We start from the raw sequence: 20,906 nt of genomic DNA on the forward strand, positions 1-20,906 counted from the left end.
AGGAGCGCCTGCGATGGTGTACTCAACGACGAACCTGGATGCACGAATGGCAAAACGACATTTTTTCGGATGAATCCAGGTTCTGTTTACAGCATCATGATGGTCGCATCCGTGTTTGGCGACATCGCGGTGGACGCACATTGGAAGCGTGTATTCGCCATCGCCATACTGGCGTATCACCTGGCGTGATGGTATGGGGTGCCACTGGTTACACATCATCTCTTGTTCGGATTGACGGCGCTTTGAACAGTGGACTTTACATTTCAGATGTGTTACGATCCGTGGCTCTACCCTTCATTCGATCCCTGCGAAACGCTACATTTCAGCAGGATAATGCACGACCGCTTGCTGCGGGTCCTTTACGGGTCTTTCTGGACACAGAAAATGTTCGACTGCTACCCCGGCCAGCACATTCTCCAGATCTCTCACCAGTTGAAAACGTCTGGTCAATGGTGGCCAAGCTACTGGTTCGTCACAATACGCCAGTCACTACTGCTGATGAACTGTGGTATCGCGTTGAAGGTGCGTGGGCAGCTGTACCTGTATACGCCATCCAAGCTCTGTTTGACTCAATGCCCAGGCGTATCAAGGCCGTTATTGCGGCCAGAGGTGGTTGTCCTGGGTACTGATTTCTCAGGATCTATTCACCCAAATTGCGTGAAAGTGTAATGACATGTCAGTTCTAGTATAATACACTCCTGGAAATGGAAAAAAGAACACATTGACACCGGTGTGTCAGACCCACCATACTTGCTCCGGACACTGCGAGAGGGCTGTACAAGCAATGATCACACGCACGGCACAGCGGACACACCAGGAACCGCGGTGTTGGCCGTCGAATGGCGCTAGCTGCGCAGCATTTGTGCACCGCCACCGTCAGTGTCAGCCAGTTTGCCGTGGCATACGGAGCTCCATCGCAGTCTTTAACACTGGTAGCATGCCGCGACAGCGTGGACGTGAACCGTATGTGCAGTTGACGGACTTTGAGCGAGGGCGTATAGTGGGCATGCGGGAGGCCGGGTGGACGTACCGCCGAATTGCTCAACACGTGGGGCGTGAGGTCTCCACAGTACATCGATGTTGTCGCCAGTGGTCGGCGGAAGGTGCACGTGCCCGTCGACCTGGGACTGGAAAGCAGCGACGCACGGATGCACGCCAAGACCGTAGGATCCTACGCAGTGCCGTAGGGGACCGCACCGCCACTTCCCAGCAAATTAGGGACACTGTTGCTCCTGGGGTATCAGCGAGGACCATTCGCAACCGTCTCCATGAAGCTGGGCTACGATCCCGCACACCGTTAGGCCGTCTTCCGCTCACGCCCCAACATCGTGCAGCCCGCCTCCAGTGGTGTCGCGACAGGCGTGAATGGAGGGACGAATGGAGACGTGTCGTCTTCAGCGATGAGAGTCGCTTCTGCCTTGGTGCCAATGATGGTCGAATGCGTGTTTGGCGCCGTGCAGGTGAGCGCCACAATCAGGACTGCATACGACCGAGGCACACAGGGCCAACACCCGGCATCATGGTGTGGGGAGCGATCTCCTACACTGGCCGTACACCACTGGTGATCGTCGAGGGGACACTGAATAGTGCACGGTACATCCAAACCGTCATCGAACCCATCGTTCTACCATTCCTAGACCGGCAAGGGAACTTGCTGTTCCAACAGGACAATGCACGTCCGCATGTATCCCGTGCCACCCAACGTGCTCTACAAGGTGTAAGTCAACTACCCTGGCCAGCAAGATCTCCGGATCTGTCCCCCATTGAGCATGTTTGGGACTGGATGAAGCGTCGTCTCACGCGGTCTGCACGTCCAGCACGAACGCTGGTCCAATTGAGGCGCCAGGTGGAAATGGCATGGCAAGCCGTTCCACAGGACTACATCCAGCATCTCTACGATCGTCTCCATGGGAGAATAGGAGCCTGCATTGCTGCGAAAGGTGGATATACACTGTACTAGTGCCGACATTGTGCATGCTCTGTTGCCTGTGTCTATGTGCCTGTGGTTCTGTCAGTGTGATCATGTGATGTATCTGACCCCAGGAATGTGTCAATAAAGTTTCCCCTTCCTGGGACAATGAATTCACGGTGTTCTTATTTGAATTTCCAGGAGTGTATATTTGTCCAATAAATACCCGTTTATCATCTGCATTTCTTCTTGGTGTAGCAATTTTAATGGCCAGTAGTGTACATACTATCACTTTCTAGATAAGCTGCAACGGCATTATTTACCAAGAATTACAATTACAGAGATTGTTTGTGTGCAGCCAACGTGGGACAACACTCGCCACATCGCACAGCTGCGTTTTCCATCTGCGAACTTTATGGTTGTTAAGTAACTCTCGTCTTGCTGTCATTTTTATAAGCATTTGTAAAATAAAACCTCAGTTCGTTTTGCTGAAATCACTCGTATGCCTCCTTATTGTTATGCACGTCATATAACTCAGTAACAAACCCACTGAAATAATTTTCTTCCAGCAGTTTGAAGCACTGACATAAAACTTCAATCGTTGTGTTATGCTTTTTGCAGTAAGATTTTAATGCAAATGGTATTTATCTACGTTAAATTATTTTAGCACTTGCATGCACGCTTTACAGTGTCTTGACTTCCTATAGTAATAACAAATATTCGGCTTAATTTTCTATCTTTTGTTTTATTATTATACTTAAATTGGCATTAGCAGTATCTTTACGTGTTGCTCTTTCTTTGGTATGTTTGGTGAGATTTTGTACTGTCTTACACAAAGTTTCATTCAAAATGTTAGTGAAATCACGCGCAGTAAAGTGTCCTTCGTTATGAGAGATACTTTTGTCTTGTCATAGCAGACTGTAGATGTATTTCTAATGGTAAAGCGTTAGGATTGCGGGCAAGCTGTGAACTTGATAGTTTCCCACTGAAAAAACTTTGTTTACATTAAAAAGACTTACTATACTTCAGTGTTCCAAAGCCACGAGAGTACTTGTTTCCTTGCGTTGATTATTCTGCTACCAGCGACGCTTCTATTTGGTAAACTCTAGGAAGAATCAAATTTTATTATTTTTAGTTATTCCGGCAAAATATGCCAGACATTTTACTTATTTCATTAGTGAGAAATCATATTTCTTCCTCATATTTTAACATTCTTCGACTGATTTCATGCATATTTTAACAGATGAATCCAAATTTTGTTAGATATTCTATATTTTCTACGAACGTGGTCATTACTGACAAGAAGTTTAATTTACAGAGTAATCTTGGTTTAGCTACAGCATCTGTACATTCTTTCCACTTTTCAGCTTTCCCTTCTTTATTTGGTACTGTTTTCCCGTCTGAGCTCGTGAATTTAATACAGGTACTTCCGTTTCCTCCAAATTTCTCTCTAATTTTCCCATAGGCTGTATCTATCGTTCCTTCACTTATACGTGCTTCTATACACTTCTTTATGTCCTTCAGCCATTCCTACATAGCCATTTTGTACTTTCCGTCAAACTCAATTTCCTAACGTTTGTAATTCCTTTTGCTGCATAATTATATTGTCTTCTCTCAACATCAAAATTCAATATCCCCTATTATATCCAAAATTTTCTCACTAGGCATTGTCTATTTACCATTTTGATGCTCTATTGCTTTCAGTATTTCATCTTTCTAAGCTATCCATTCGTCTTCTAGCCTATTCGATTCATCTGTTTCAGTCAATCGTCGCCCAGTGCTCTCCTTGAAAATCTCAAAATCTCTGGTTCTTTCAGTGCATTCAGGTCCCGACCTTAATTTCCTTCCTTTTTGCAAATCCTTCAGTTTTCATATATGGTCTATAACCAATAAATTGTGGTCAGCACATCTGCTCCTGAATAAGTTTTACAGCCGATTAGAAAAATGTCTTATAATTATATAGTCATCTTCAGGTCTCTTCCATGGATCAATTCGTCATTAATGATCCTTAAATCAAGTATTGGCGATGATTAAATTATGCTCTGTGCAAAACTCTACTAGGAGGCTTCCTATTTCATTCCTTTCTCTGGGTCCATTTTTTCTTTCCCTTCCTGTTCCTGTTATCGTATTTCCATCCTCTACCACAATTAAGTCTTCATCTCGCTTAACTATGTAAATAATTTCTTTTATTTGATCATACTACATCCCTTTTTAGGAACCACCCATTTGTCTGGCGTCTCCACAGTTACACCTGCGCTGTGGTTGGAGCTATGTACAGCTACCTTTGTCGATGAGTGCGCGCAAGCCATCTCACCTCAGCAGAAGCTTCGGTTCATGGGGATGCAGGGAACATGACTTCACATAATGTTCCGTTGCTCTGCAAGCTGCCATTTCGATGTTGAGTCAAAGAGCCATGCAGCTGTAGGAGTAGCAGTAGCTAGCACTGAGGGACAACAAACTACAGTCAGTGGAGCCAACTATCCGTCTGTGGCACAACTCATACAGGTCACTCCGATGTGATGAAGTAAACCTGACTCCCACCATCGAATAGGGTACAGTCCAATAACACATGGCTTCATACTCCAGCAACAAGAAGACACCACCCCCTCTTCCCCTCCCCCAGACTTGTGGTGCAGAAATTACTATACAACATATATGATTAGTATAAAACAGCCAACCGGTTGCAACCAGATTTTTTGAAATTGGCTGTTTTATGCTTATCATATTCTTGTATGATTGCTGTTTCACAGCCATGTTTAAAATTGCATACAACGTATTTTAACTGAGCTCATTTTATAGTGTGAAGAGAGGGCAGATCAAATTTAGATGGAGATCTGCTCTCTATTTTACCTGATGAGGAGAGGAGGGTGCTTAAGCTTTTAAAATTTTGAATATTGTCTGGCTTCCAGAGTAAGCTCGTAGGCTGGAGATTTTAGTGTGCTGTGGAGCAGCTAGCTCATGGTTTTTATACCCATGATCAGCCAGACTCAGTATGCTATATTATTGTAGTTTCATTCTTCCAATCCTTTTTTTTTATTTTTATTGTAAATTTTAGAATTGACAGAATGAATGATTTTCGTGCATCTTTATGTACTTGGGGAGGGGGCATTTTTTACATTTTAATTGTAGCTGAAGTTTTAGTAGACTGCCTCTTATAGAATTTTGGCTCTAGCATCGTGCACCCAAATCACATTATCATCATCACACGGAAACAGACCTTCCTCTTCCGCCCTGTGGTTTTCTATATTGGCCCTTGGAAAAATACAGGGTGTTTCAAAAAGGATATACGTATTTCGAGTGCTTATATTTATTAAACTTTAACACACACGAATATGAAACTTTACACACGTATTTACGAACCTCTCAAGTTCAGGTTACAGATGTTCAATGTGTCCTCCATCAGCGGCACGAACAATATTACATCTATACTCAAATTTCTTCCGTACTAGGGCAAGCATGTCCTTCACCACTGATGTTATGGCAGTATGGATCTGATTCTTCAACTTCCAGGTTCTGTGGGAGTGGTGGTACATAAACGTTGTCTTTAATGAAACCCCAAACGAAGGAGTCAGAGCGTGTCAAATCTGGTGACCGTGGAGCCCATGCTAAGTCGCCAGCTCCTTGACGACCAATCCACGCTTCGGTAGACAATCATTTATCAATCAATCTCTCTCTGTGTGTGTGTGTGTGTGTGTGTGTGTGTGTGTGTGTGTGTGTGTGTGTGTGTGTGTGTGTGTCAGCTCTGGGGCTACATGCCGATTGGTTGTCTCATTTTAATGATTGCTAGGTCAAGTGGTCTAATTGTGCTATCTTGGAATCTCAGAGAGTCTACAAAGCAAAACTTGACTACTTCTACCACCTTGGCTTGTGACAACGGTGTTTCAAGGTACAGCTGGGCTAGTTCCATCATCTTGTGGTGATTTCAAAGATGTTGCAAAGCGTAACTGACTAATTACGCTATCCTGGATTTTTCTAATTTTCTGCTAGCACAGCTGGGCTGTTTCCAACATTTTGAATTTTTTAATTTCTGTCACCGCCGTCTTCGATATTTTAGTTTTTCGTCACCGAATTCTCGGATTGCACCATCTTGTATTCTGATGTCATCGGTTTGCATCAACATGTAGGCAACCCACATGTGTAACATCAAAAAGTGGGACAGATAGTACCTTCCCATACTACTTACTTTTCTAATTCAGTTTTATACTTAAGGAAAGATTAGCAGTGGGAAGACATTTTTATTAACTGTAAGACAGAAGAAAGGTACAACAATAACACAAGATAGTAACCTTACACTATAAAGGCATCATATTTCCCATAGCTTTAGTAGAACAAACGTACTAAACTGGAGAGATCTTTAGGACAGTGTATCAGTGGCACTTCATATTTCCGTAACACGCAACATAAATATAAGTACTAGTAAATCTGGGATGTTAGCTTTGCAGACACCGAAATTAATCTGGCGGCTGCTTGGGTTTACCAAAAATTTTGTTTTTCGCTTGTAGCAATTGAAGCTGTGCTATTACTTCCTTCCTAAACGCAATCTCAGCTACATGTCTTGTACTGTGAGTGGCCGACAAGATCATATGCCCTATAATGTGATTGGCTAACAGAATGAAATTGAGCAACCACCATGATGATTGCATTTTTTGCGAAACTGACATGCCGTATTTGGTGGTTTTCGTATTTATATATCTTTATTTGGAAAATAGGTAGTTTCACTGATACACCGCATTAAAGATTTTTCCAAAGCGGGTCACCTTGGTAAAGATTGTTGTGCTTAAAAATCAGAATAAGTGACGGTCTCTACAGCCTTTTAATCTCATTATAACTAAACTTAATGTACATAAAACAGAATAGGAAATAATTTTTATTTCTAAGAATACTGACGTAACTCCTAAACTCACATGGACACCGCGGTATTTGACGAGTTCCTTTACTCTGTCGACGACATAGAAGTTGCCATCAGCGTCGTAGTGGCCCACGTCTCCAGTGTGGATCCAGCCCTCCTTGTCTACAAACTCCGGTATTACGGCCAGTCCTTTGAAGCACAGCTCACCGTCCACCCCTGGACCCAGACACTTTGCGGTCTGCAAGTCCAATACCTGCAGACAGAGCAGTCACAAATTTTACGGACACATGGTCTACGTTGTCAACTAACCCCGTACACTGAATCCAGAACGTATAGGGTACTTCACAATATTTTGAACATTTCAAATTTGAATAAAACACAAACTAATCGAGAAACAAAGTTGAACATATTCCACAAGGTGCAACATTTATTCAGGTTTACTTACGAAATACTGCATCGGACAAATGACTACCATTCGCGGCTACACAATACTCGAGGTTTTTCATCCAGTTTTTGAATACATCTTTCGTAACTGCTGGGGGAATTCTGGAAATTTCATCGTCAGTTCGATCTGTTAACTGTTGCAAGCTTCTCGGCCGGTCAGGGTGCACTCTTGCCTTCAAACAACCCCGCAGGTAAAGTCCAGCACAGTTACATAGGGCGAGTGAAGCGCGTTCTCGGGAGTTCTAACCGTTTTCCTTCGGCCGGTTGACATTCGATTCCATACACTGGTGATCGCACGGAAGTTTCTTACTCAGTTCAATATTGTTCCACGAGCAGGAATTGGACGTCGCTGCTGAATCTTGAAATGCTTACGAAAAGCATGTTGCACTTGCATGGCAGAATCACCGTAGTGAAAACAGCACTCCACCGAGAATACATGATTACTGACCTGTAAGTGGGATGAAACTTGTTACGGTGCCACCGTCGCTGTATTTTGCTTTTAGCGCGCGCTATTCAAATTTAAAATCCTCAAAACATTGTGCACAACCCTGTATGTAAAAAATGATATCTTTCGTTAAAGGCAGCAATCTCTTATTTCATTTGTTGTCTTTGGCACTCATCGCTATTATACCCACGAACAATTCTCTGCCTAAGTGAAAAATGGGTACCTTCAGCGCCATTACAGCATAAACTGGAAGACTCTAAAAAATGGTTGAATGTACCGATTCACTGGTCGGAGGAGGTGGAAACTTAGCGCCTTCGAGAAAACTATGCTTTGTGATGTGTTCGAAACAACCTAAAGCCCGATAATTGCTTTTCTTTTTTACTTTTTAATAGTGCTTACGTCTACATTCTCAGTTTTCATAATGTGTGAAATTATTAGTAATTAAAGAAACATACAACTGGGCATTATCTCGGCATATCTATTCTGCATAGACACAGCTGACCAGGTATATCTTTTGTACGTAGAACATACTTTAGCTCCGGCCACAAAGAAAAAAAGACAATTAATATTCCTGAAAATATAGAATTTGAATCGAACAGCTTAACTGAAAACAACACGAACAATGTCTCCAGTTATTCTTACTAAATATTACATAGTCTCTGATCTGCGAGTACGAATTTAGCACATTAACTTCTTTTTCTTATGCGCGTTGTGTTTATCAGACCAGTGCAGTATAAAATACAGAGTATCATTCCATACGTATTGGTGATTGCGATACTATCACGCGATGTCCACACGAAGTTATATATGTGGAGAAGTTTAGACTGAACTTTGCTAGGTTACTATATCTATGCAAACTAGTTGACTTACGATGAAATTAAACCAGTAGTATTCACTTCTGGTCACGTTATAAAAATATTGTGTCACAAACCAAAAATATGTCAAACCTAATGTAAACACACCCTGAAGTCATCCTTTGTAAACTTAATACACAATAATAGTTGTAATTACGGTACAGCCCAATGTAAAGACAGGGGGGTTCATGTCTATGTCGAAAGTTATACTGTAATCTACTCTAATTAACAGAAATAATTACAGTATTGATATAGATGTATATTACACGAAATTTTGATACGAAAACGGTGATAATTCGACTTACTAACTATATCAGAGACATTGTCATTATCAGTAAAGCTAAAACCCATAACCATTTTTATCTGTGTTGTGATGAAATAAACTATCTTAAAAGTGTTTTGTGTATTTCGACTACGTTATTTTTTGGATGAAAACGTCGCAAACAGGCGATATTTTTAGTGGGAGAACTGGATCAAAGCTGACTTACGCACCTCAACCCTTCTTCGAAAATTAGCAAGTTGAGAAACCGAAATGTAGGCACTAAAGCTGTTTATGGTTCAAATGGCTCTGAGCACTATGGGACTTAAATCTATGGTCATCAGTCCCCTAGAACGTAGAACTACTTAAACCTAACTAACCTAAGGACATCACACAACACCCAGTAATCACGAAAGCTGTTTATGTTATAACGTCTTTGTGATAGCTAAAATAATATTTTAGGTACTGTATCTACATCGACATCTGATTACAACTCTGCAGTTCACAGTTAAATGACTGGCAGAGTGTTCATCGAACCACCTTCGAGATATTTCTCTACCGTTCCTCTCTCGAAGAGCGCATGGGAGAAACGAACACTTTAATCTTTCCGAGCGAGCTCTGATTTCTCTTCTTAAAATGATCGTTACTCCCTATTTACGTGGGCGCCAACAAAATATTTACGCATTCGGAGGACAAAGTTGTTGACTGAAATTTCGCAGACAGATCCTGCAGCAACGAAAAACGCCTTTGCTTCAATGACTCGCGTATTACAACAGTGACACTTTCTTCCCTGTTTCGCTCTAATACGAAACGAGCAGGCCTTCTTTGAATTTTACCGATGTCCGTCGTCAAACATATCTGGTGCGAAGAGTTCCAAGATGGCCGCCGAGTGAGTGACGCCAGAAACCATTTCCAGAAAGTTAAGTGATTTAGACGGGAATATAATTTATTTTAACGCCGACAACAAATTAAATACGTGCATTGGTGTATCGTTTAGTCTTGCCGTTAAAGGTTTGACTTTTCTTTGCGTATTTTTTTCAGAAAACACGAAAAGATCGTAACTTCGCGAAGTCGCGCTTAGGCTTAAATTTTGTAAACGTGTTTGTTTCTTGTTTCACGGTAATTTAACTAGTTTCTCGGTAACAAATAAGTAAACTACCGTAAATAGCGTATAACTTCATTGTTTTAATAAAATTTCAGAAAAACAGCGTAACTTTATATCAGAAACTTGCTTATATACATTTGTTTATAGGCCTAATTCTCGTAACGTTTTTGGAGAATCAAATTTAAAGTATGTTGTTTAATTGTCCTTTTTTTCATTCCATCGAGTGAAATACATAATAAATAGCGTATACCTTCATTGTTTTAATACAGATCTCAGAAAAACAGCGGAATTTTAAATCAGAAACTTGCTTATATACATTTGTGAATAGGCTTAATTGTTGTAACGTCTTTTTTTATTTTCGGTAATTTAATTGATTTATTCTAGCTAAAGTATTATTTTTGCCATGAGTGAGAAGTGCCTGACTTGCCGTAGAATTGTTAGTGCCGGGGTTTGGTGTGATGGATGCAGTAGTTTTTTTCACTGGGGGGACTGCAGTGGCGTGGGTGTCGGGAAAGTGGATCAGGCTCATCAGTGGTTATGTAGGATTTGCAGCAGAGATAGGAAGATAGTGGAACAGGAGGGGAAAATTGCTGCCCTTCAGGCTGAGCTAGATCAGGCTAGAGAAGATCTGGAAAGGTTAAGGAGGGAGAAGGGCAAAGAGAGGTGGGAAGTGGCAACAGGTAGCAGAAGGAACAGGCCTAGAACTAAGTCTGACAGTTTTGTGGTGAATGTCAAAAATAAGTTTGACCTGTTGCTTCAGTTAGAAACTGATGAGCCTCAGGCAGAGGTAGGTGTAGACAGGGCACAAGAAACTTTCAATAGTAAATTGAAAAGGAATGTAGGAAAGTCATCGAAAAGGAAGAAAGTTTTGTTGTTAGGCAGTTCTCATGCCAGAGGTGTAGGCCAACTTCTGCAGGAGGAATTAGGACCAGAATACCAGGTCACAAATTTTTTCAAACCAAGTGCTAGTCTGGATCAGATGACAGAGGATTTAGGTTCACTCTGTAAAGGATTTACCAGGGAAGACACCGTGGTTATTGTGGGAGGGCCAGGGAACAGCATCGACAGAGATCCTGGGTACAGTATAGAGTGTGACCTGGTAAAGATTGCGTCGGCATCGAGACACACCAATGTTGAATTTGTATCTGTCCTGAGACGCCATGACCAGCCTCATTTGAACTCTTCTGTTGGGAGAGTTAATTTGGAGTTGGGACGGCTGCTTGGGTCGGGTGCAGGGGCTCATATTGGTGTGGTTCCTGTTGATTCTCTCAGTAGGTGGGACTATACTAGGCACGGCCTACATCTCAACAGGAAAGGGAAGGGGAAACTGGCTGGGGTAATAGCAGGAAATTTAAGGGTGGGAGGAACTGCCATGAATGGTAAAATACCAGTGGTTACAGGTGTTGGAGCAGCACCTTTTTTAGGATAGGTAAGACAAAAAGATGTCAAGTTCTACGAGAGGTCAGGATTGAAACAAATCTTCAGTTTAGGAAAGAAATTAAACAGCACAATTCTAGCACATTGGATCACCAATCACAGCTGTCAATTATAAATTTTCACCAATCACCAGAAATTTTATCTCCACCAAGTTGTATCTCAGTCCTAGGTAATTGCATTGATGAATTAAAGTCACCCAACCCAGTTGACATAATCTGCCTCTCTGAACACCATGTGACCACTGGTATAGGAACTAGGCCTAAGCACAATGAGAAACTCAGACAGGAGAGTACTGCAAATGTTAGAATAAGGAAAGGTTCTCATAAAAGTATAATTAAAAATAATGTAAGCATATTTCATCAAAATATTGGGAGTTTAAAGATTAAAATAGATGAGCTTCTGGTTTGTTTAGAAGATTTAGAAGCTGAGGATGAAATAGATATATTATACCTGTCTGAGCATCACATTGTTACTGATATGGATAAGGTAAATGTAAGTCGGTATAAGCTCTCTGCACATGTAATGAGAGAAAATACGGAGAAAGGAGGAGTTGCCATATACACTCCTGGAAATGGAAAAAAGAACACATTGACACCGGTGTGTCAGACCCACCATACTTGCTCCGGACACTGCGAGAGGGCTGTACAAGCAATGATCACACGCACGGCACAGCGGACACACCAGGAACCGCGGTGTTGGCCGTCGAATGGCGCTAGCTGCGCAGCATTTGTGCACCGCCGCCGTCAGTGTCAGCCAGTTTGCCGTGGCATACGGAGCTCCATCGCAGTCTTTAACACTGGTAGCATGCCGCGACAGCGTGGACGTGAACTGTATGTGCAGTTGACGGACTTTGAGCGAGGGCGTATAGTGGGCATGCGGGAGGCCGGGTGGACGTACCGCCGAATTGCTCAACACGTGGGGCGTGAGGTCTCCACAGTACATCGATGTTGTCGCCAGTGGTCGGCGGAAGGTGCACGTGCCCGTCGACCTGGGACCGGACCGCAGCGATGCACGGATGCACGCCAAGACCGTAGGATCCTACGCAGTGCCGTAGGGGACCGCACCGCCACTTCCCAGCAAATTAGGGACACTGTTGCTCCTGGGGTATCGGCGAGGACCATTCGCAACCGTCTCCATGAAGCTGGGCTACGGTCCCGCACACCGTTAGGCCGTCTTCCGCTCACGCCCCAACATCGTGCAGCCCGCCTCCAGTGGTGTCGCGACAGGCGTGAATGGAGGGACGAATGGAGACGTGTCGTCTTCAGCGATGAGAGTCGCTTCTGCCTTGGTGCCAATGATGGTCGAATGCGTGTTTGGCGCCGTGCAGGTGAGCGCCACAATCAGGACTGCATACGACCGAGGCACACAGGGCCAACACCCGGCATCATGGTGTGGGGAGCGATCTCCTACACTGGCCGTACACCACTGGTGATCGTCGAGAGGACACTGAATAGTGCACGGTACATCCAAACCGTCATCGAACCCATCGTTCTACCATTCCTAGACCGGCAAGGGAACTTGCTGTTCCAACAGGACAATGCACGTCCGCATATATCCCGTGCCACCCAACGTGCTCTAGAAGGTGTAAGTCAACTACCCTGGCCAGCAAGATCTCCGGATCTGTCCCCCATTGAGCATGTTTGGGACTGGATGAAGCGTCGTCTCACGCGGTCTGCACGTCCAGCACGAACGCTGGTCCAACTGACGCGCCAGGTGGAAATGGCATGGCAGGCCGTTCCACAGGACTACATCCAGCATCTCTACGATCGTCTCCATGGGAGAATAGCAGCCTGCATTGCTGCGAAAGGTGGATATACACTGTACTAGTGCCGACATTGTGCATGCTCTGTTGCCTGTGTCTATGTGCCTGTGGTTCTGTCAGTGTGATCATGTGATGTATCTGACCCCAGGAATGTGTCAATAAAGTTTCCCCTTCCTGGGACAATGAATTCACGGTGTTCTTATTTCAATTTCCAGGAGTGTATGTCAAAAGTTATCATTGTGCAAAAAGTATAGAAACAAAAAAGTTTTGTGTACAGAAACATATAGAAGCATGTGCCTGTGAGCTTAAATTAAATAAAGACGCAATTATAATTGTAACTGTATATAGGTCCCCATCAGGAAATTTTCATCTATTTCTGAAAAATTTGGACTCCTTGTTGTGCTATCTGTCAGACAGGGGGAAGCAAATTATTATTTGTGGGGACTTCAATGTAGATTCTCTGAAAGAGGGTAATAGGAAAAATGACCTTGAAGTATTACTCGGTTCTTTCAATTTGACACCCGTTATTGATTTTCCTACTCTGGTGGTAAAGGATAGCAGCTCACTGATAGATAACTTCTTTATAGATCAAGATAAGTTTAACCAGATAAATGCTCAGCATGTTGAGAATGGTCTTTCTGATCATGGTGCACAGCTAGTTACAATATATGACATCGCTCCAGTCAGCAATACTAAACAGTCCTCCAAAGTAGTACGTTCAGTCAACGATTTAACAATTGCAAATTTCAGGGAAAGCTTACAGCAGTTAGACTGGGATGAGGTGTACCGTGAACCTGATGCCAATTTAAAATATAATTTATTTCATGACATTTTTGTAAATGCATTTGAAAACTGCTTCCCCAAGAAAATAGTTAAATCTACTTGTAAGAAACCTTGTAAGAAACCATGGCTTACTAAGGGTATAAAAATAACTTGTAACCGGAAAAGGGAAATGTATCTGACAGCAAAAAAGACTAGTGATCCAGATACTATCAAACATTATAAAAACTACTGTGTTACATTAAGAAAAGTTATTAAAAAATCCAGAAGTATGTGTATCATGTCTGAAATCAACAACTCTGATAATAAAATTAAAACAATTTGGAATATTATTAAAAGAGAAACAGGTCAACCAAGAGCATAGGAAGACAAAATGGTTCAAATGGCTCTGAGCACTATGCGACTAAACTTCTGAGGTCATCAGTCGCCTAGAACTTAGAACTAATTAAACCTAACTAACCTAAGGACATCACACACATCCATGCCCGAGGCAGGATTCGAACCTGCGACCGTAGCGGTCACGCGGTTCCAGACTGAAGCGCCTTTAACTGCACGGCCACACCGGCCGGCGCATAGGAAGACAGTAATACCATCAAATTGAATGAAAACTTTACGAACAAAAAGTCAGAAGTTGAAAATATTTTTAATAATCATTTTCTAAATGTTGTGGATATAGTAGGATCCAGGTGTTTATTAGAAGATGCTAGGCTGTTAATGGAAGAGGCCATACCTACGCAATTCGATACAACTGAAATCTCGCCCACTTCTCCCTCTGAAATTAGGAAAATAATAAACTTGCTTAAAAGCAAAAACTCACATGGAATTGATGGCATTTCCAGCAAAACACTAAAAGCTTGTTCTCAACAGATAAGTAAGATTCTCAGCCACCTGTGTAATAGCTCTCTGGAACAGGGCATTTTCCCTGATAGACTGAAATATGCTATTGTTATACCTTTGCATAAAAAGGGGGATAGATCTGATGTCAACAATTACTGTCCAATCTCCCTTCTAACAGCTTTATCCAAAATTTTTGAGAAATTAATGTATTCAAGAGTAGCTTCACATATCTGTAAAAATGAAGTACTAACAAAATGTCAGTTTGGTTTCAAGAAAGGTTTTTCAACAGAAAATGCCATATATGCTTTCACCAATCAAATTTTGAATGATCTGAATAACCGAACACCACCCATTGGGATTTTTTGTGATCTCTCAAAGGCTTTTGATTGTGTAAATCATGAAATTCTGCTAGACAAGCTCAAGTATTGTGGCATGAGTGGGACAGTGCACAAATGGTTTAATTTGTACCTAACTGGAAGAGAGCAGAAAGTTGAAATAAGTAGTTCTCATAATATGGAAAGATCAGCACATTCCTCAAACTGGGGAACTATCAAGAATGGGGTTCCACAAGGGTCAGTATTGGGTCTATAAAGGCACATTTGCATGCCGAGCGTGAGTTTCCTCGGAAACGCGAGATATTAATTAAATAAATAATCAGTGACAAATAAATAAAGCCTATGGCACACAACTGCAGCGCTGTGTCGCTGATAAAACAAAAGCACAATTACGTTACTCGTATGTTTGATTAAGAAAGGAGAGCTCTGGTTGAAGTGGTGCGAGAAGCACGTATTTTAGTTTATTGTCTGGCACACCGCCATATTTCATGTTATAGAAAATTACTGCGAGTCGCAACCATACTAGGCACTCGATTCTGAAAAGAATTTATATTTATAAAAGTAAGTAGGATTGTGAACTGTAGGCTTATTCATTGAATATATCTGATTTAACTAACTGTGTAATTTTTTTGTTTAGTAGACAATCACCTCTGTACGACGTTTTGGCATGGCTGGCAAATTATTGTAATATTGAGATTTAGATTATGAGTCCGCACCTACCGCAGCAGTCTTTGGAAACGATTTAATTACGAAGTCCGATTATTTCAGTTTTATTTCACGGTCAACTACGAGTAACATTGCCTTTACGAAAAAGCCATTGTCAAGCGTCTGATACCGAATAATTAAAACCTGACGACTCATAGGAGAGACAATCATACATATAAAATAATTAATATTTTATTTTATTTTATTTTATTTATTTTATTTATTTTATATTGGCGACTGCGTGTCGGACTTGTTATTTTGTCATTTGTTACATTGTTCTCTTTGTTTCATGTGAAAAATCAACTTTCTGGATCTGGACTTGACTATATGAGAAATAACAAAAATCAGAAGATATTTGCCAATTATAAAATTTTGCGGGAAGACGCAAAGAAGCTTCCAGCAAAATAAGGTAAGACGCAACATCTTTGCATTACCAGGCTTGACCAGACGTATAATTCAGTGTATTAGCTTTTCAGTAGATTCTGTAGTGTTTCTTTTCCGCATAACAGTTTCAGTGATAAATTCCATTCTCAGTATTTTTCCCTAAACAATAACGTATACAACAATACCAATACACGAGTGTACAATATGGCCGACTTCTGTACGATATCATGTAACATGGCCAGCAGCCATTACCAATAATCTCAAATTCAGTTTATATTTTTAAATTAACAGACAGCCATTGTTGCTACGACCGATTCATGCTCAACTGTATTTTATTTTAAAATCAGTGTCAAATATTTTCTTGAAACATATATCACGTGTGGCACGGTAATAACTAGAAAACAATACGCAAAAATGGAACAGCAAAGACGTACTATTCAGACGCAATCCGACTCGGACGAGAGACAAATGTTAGAAAATGACTTTACGACAGCAACCGGTAGTGACGATTCATCAAACATTGAGGCAAGTGTTGACGAAAATTTTGACAATAGGCCTTCCACCACAAAAATTTCAAAGTCTCAATCAGAGCCCATGTTAATGCATGACGTCACGTCTAATGACGCGGCGGGGGCAGAGACCTTGCAAACGGTAAACATTGCCGACATGTTACAAATGCTAATGAAGCAAAACGCCGAAAACATGGCAACCTTACAGACGCAAAATGAACAGTTAAAGACACAAAATGACGGAATCAAATCTGATCTCATAGCACTCAAGACAGGTAATGACACTTTATATAAGCGTGTGGAACTTATAGACGCCACACTGACCAAACAGATGACTGAACTCAGTGCTAAATTTTCCCAGCTTAATACGAGACAAGAAAAGACTACAACTGACGTAGCACTTTTACAGACACAAGTAAAAAACCTTAATGTCACGTGTGAAGTTCTTACTGAACAAATTCAAACATAACCTTCAGTACATGACAACCTTGAAAAATGAATTACTGACGTACAGAATAAATTTGACAATGTTGAACAACACCTGACTCACATCTTACAATCTGATGCCACAGCTCATTTTCAAAATATTAATAAAGAATTTCATGATTGGGTAGTCAACAAAGACAAACATTTTGATAGATGCTTACGTGAAAATTTACCAACAATGGTGCACGACTCCGTAGCGCAATACATTACTAATAACAAACAGCTGATCAGTGACGCAGTACAATCCGTCACTGCACCCATGGGACAATTCACCGATCGACCACAGTCTGAATGTAACGAAAATATCAGTCAAAATGCACAGTTCAGGAACCAATATACATTCGAGTATGACACACACATACCGCACACGACAAACACACAAGAACAAAACACACCACAACTACAACACATACCACGATGTGCAAACACAAACACAAGCTACTATCATGGTAAACCACAGCAACATTATCGTAATTACTCGCCAGCTGAACATACCAGTAATTACAGTGGAATAAATCCATATCACAATGCGAAGGAAGATGAAAGCTTAATGAAACACAGGCAATTTCAGATTTTTATCTCAGAAAAACGAACCATTCATCCGGTGATTTTTATTAAATCTTTTAGTAACGCATTTCCACGCACTTGGAGTGACCGGAAAAAGATTTCATATATTGTCGGTTACATCCAAGGCGATGCAGCTGTCTGGGCATACAGTCAAGCTGACGTATGTACCACGTACAGTGAGTTTGAGCGTGCTTTTCTGAACAAATTCTGGTCGCAATCCGTTCAGGAGCGACTCAGAAGACAAATTTTAGAACCTGAAACTTTTAACAGTAAAAATGGTAACTTACGCAGATATTTTGAAAAATACTTGTACATGGGACACTTTTTAGACGAACCAGTCGCAACGCGAGATATACTCCGTGCGTTGAAGGCCAAATTGCCTTTCAACATTAAAGAAAAACTCCTACATATCCCGGATGACGATTCAGATTATTTTTTAACAGCTTTAGATTCGGTTGACATTTTACTTGAAGATCAGCGCTTCGCGCGGCAAAACAGCAGCCACAATGTTTACACTAGTGGTAAGCAAAACATGCAGGCTTGCCAACACAATTCTGGCGCGCCCACAGTTGGATACGCGGTACAACAAAAACAGCAAACTCACATGCCGTCTCAGTACGGAAATCAAAATCAACACGCGTATTCCAATACAAACAATAGTTACCACAGTAATAACATTTCATGCGGCAATCCATACAAAAGGCACCGCGGTAATAACTACAACGGTAACAACGGATACAAAGGTAATAACAAAAACACAAACAGAAATAGAAATAATAATAACTACGAGCCAAGACAGCATCAAGGTTGGACTCGTAACGATCAGTACTTTCATTCAAACTCTGCTTTACCACAACAGCCACCAGGTCAAAATTGGAGCATACCTTACGACCGACAGGTAAGTTATAATGCGCAACAGCAACAACAACCGCAAAAGTTTGGAGATCATAATAGGCAATATCCGAATGTGAATATAATAGAAATGACACCTGATGCACAACCTCAATCTGTGTCAGTACCTAGTACAAATGCTAATCCAACAAACTAGAAACAGTCACTACTTTGCCCCAGGTCGTGGCTGAAGAATCCTTGGGGGGCGGCTTCAATGTTAATCAGTTATTTGACACCACACTTGAACAACAGAATAATGATATGCCGAGTAATTCTAAACAAAAACTACCTGTTTTATTTATAAGATACAACCACAATAACAATATATCAGATGAACTTTTACAAGACAGTACACAATGTCGTTTAAACACAAATGAAATTGTTTTAGCATCCACTACTGGTGTAGTAGGTGGGATTCCAACTACTATTATCCTAGATACAGGTGCAGCTGTGAGCGTTTTATCTTTTAATTTTTTATAAAAAGATGTGTGAATTGGAACCTGTGCCTGAGTTTCCTGCCCAAAACTGTAAAATAACTACTGCACTAGGTAATAAGTCATGTAGGGTTACGAAGCAAGTTTTTGTAAACGTTAAAATAGGTAATGGAACCGTACAATGGCCATTCCTGGTTGTACAAAACCTTGTGACTAATTGCATATTAGGAATAGATATTATGAGCGAAAAGGACTGCATTATAGACTTCTCCAAAGGTAAATGTATTTTAAATGATAAAAGCAGGGTAATTATTATTGATTTGGACAGGAGAACTCTAAAGCATGACAAACACTGTACAGGGTACAAGGTTCAGTTAGTACTTGACAAAGACATTCAAGACATGCAAACACGCTCATCTGACGCAGAGCTAATGGACTTGAAAACATTGCTTGATCATAAGATAAGTGAAGCTACAGCTCTCAGTGTACATGAACGTATAAAACTACAGGAAGTGTTATCCAAATATTTACAAGTTTTTACCAAACGATTAGGTGTTATCAACACGTATGTGTACAAGATTGAAGTTAAGCCTCACAAGATCTTCTACCATAAGACATATAACGTACCGTTATCTCAACGACCTGCTGTGTGGCAAGAATTAAAACAAATGTTAGACTGGAAGGTCATTGAACCATCCACCTCACCTTACTGTAGTCCTCTACTTGTTGTCAAAAAATCAAATGGAAGCATTAGGTTAGTGTTAGACGCACGAGCTATTAATGAAATAATTTTACCGGTTCACACAAAACCTGAAAATTTAGAAGAGCAATTACAGAAATTTCTAGATGCAAAATATTTTTCCACAATAGATCTCGCTAATTCGTTTTGGCAGGTGGGTATCACTCCTGATTCTCGGAAATATACTGCATTTATGTTCGGGGGGCGAACCTATCAGTTTTGTGTTCTACCCTTCGGACTGAATGTCAGCTCTGGGGTATTCATTACAGCCCTGGATACCGTGCTTGGCGACGATTTAGTTGAGACAGTCACACACTATGTAGATGATATACTGATAGCTACACAATCCTGGAATGAACACGTTGACACACTTCAAAGAATTTTAGAAAAATTTGCACAAGCTGGAGTCACAGCCAACCTAAGAAAATCAAAAATTGGTTGCAGTGAGATAAAGTATTTAGGACATATCATTAATTCACAGGGCATACGTCCGGATCCCAGTAAATTAGATGCTATCAGAAACTTTCCTAGCCCTCGAACTAAAAAGCAGTTAAAATCATTCCTTGGGCTATGTTCATTTTTCAGACGTTTTTTGCCACAACCACTTTTGAACAGTAAACATCTGCTAAATCTACTCAGAAAGAATCAAGTTTGGATCTGGTCGGAACAGTGCCAGAATGACTTTAATACAATTAAACATGCTTTAGTGAATGCTAACATATTGAGCCATCCAGATTTCAATTTAGATTTTTGTATGACTTGTGACGCTTCACGTACTGGCTTGGGCTGTTGCTTATTTCAAGTTGTAAAGAATAAAGAGGAGGAACAGATAAGAATTATTGGGTTTGCGAGTCGCACTCTAACTGAATGTGAGCGTACATACTCCACTACTGAGTTAGAAACACTTTCCATAGTATGGGCATTCAAGAAATTCAATTATTATTTATTTGGAAAACATACAGTAATTTACACCGATCACCAGCCCCTGACATTTTTGTTAACTTGTAAACTTGTACATCCTAGACTATCACGATGGGCAGTTACACTTCAGAACTACTCTTTTGAAATTAAGTACATAAGAGGTAAGGACAACACCATTGCAGACACTTTGTCTAGACTTCCACAAGGTATGAATGATACCAACAGTGACTTAGAAAATATAAATGACTACAGGA

General features: G+C 41.2%; 1 protein-coding gene across 1 annotated transcript in view; it reads right to left on the reverse strand.

The window, feature by feature from the left end:
* Positions 1-20,906, reverse strand: part of LOC126413119 (uncharacterized) — a 114,992-nt gene that overhangs the window by 12,566 nt on the left and 81,520 nt on the right. The window contains exon 6 of the mRNA XM_050083011.1: positions 6,814-7,011. Coding sequence (XP_049938968.1) covers positions 6,814-7,011 — 198 coding nt within the window. The remainder of the gene's footprint in view (positions 1-6,813; positions 7,012-20,906) is intronic.

The sequence above is a fragment of the Schistocerca serialis genome, chromosome 7, assembly GCF_023864345.2.
Source record: "Schistocerca serialis cubense isolate TAMUIC-IGC-003099 chromosome 7, iqSchSeri2.2, whole genome shotgun sequence".
NCBI classification, from domain to species: Eukaryota; Metazoa; Arthropoda; class Insecta; order Orthoptera; family Acrididae; genus Schistocerca; species Schistocerca serialis.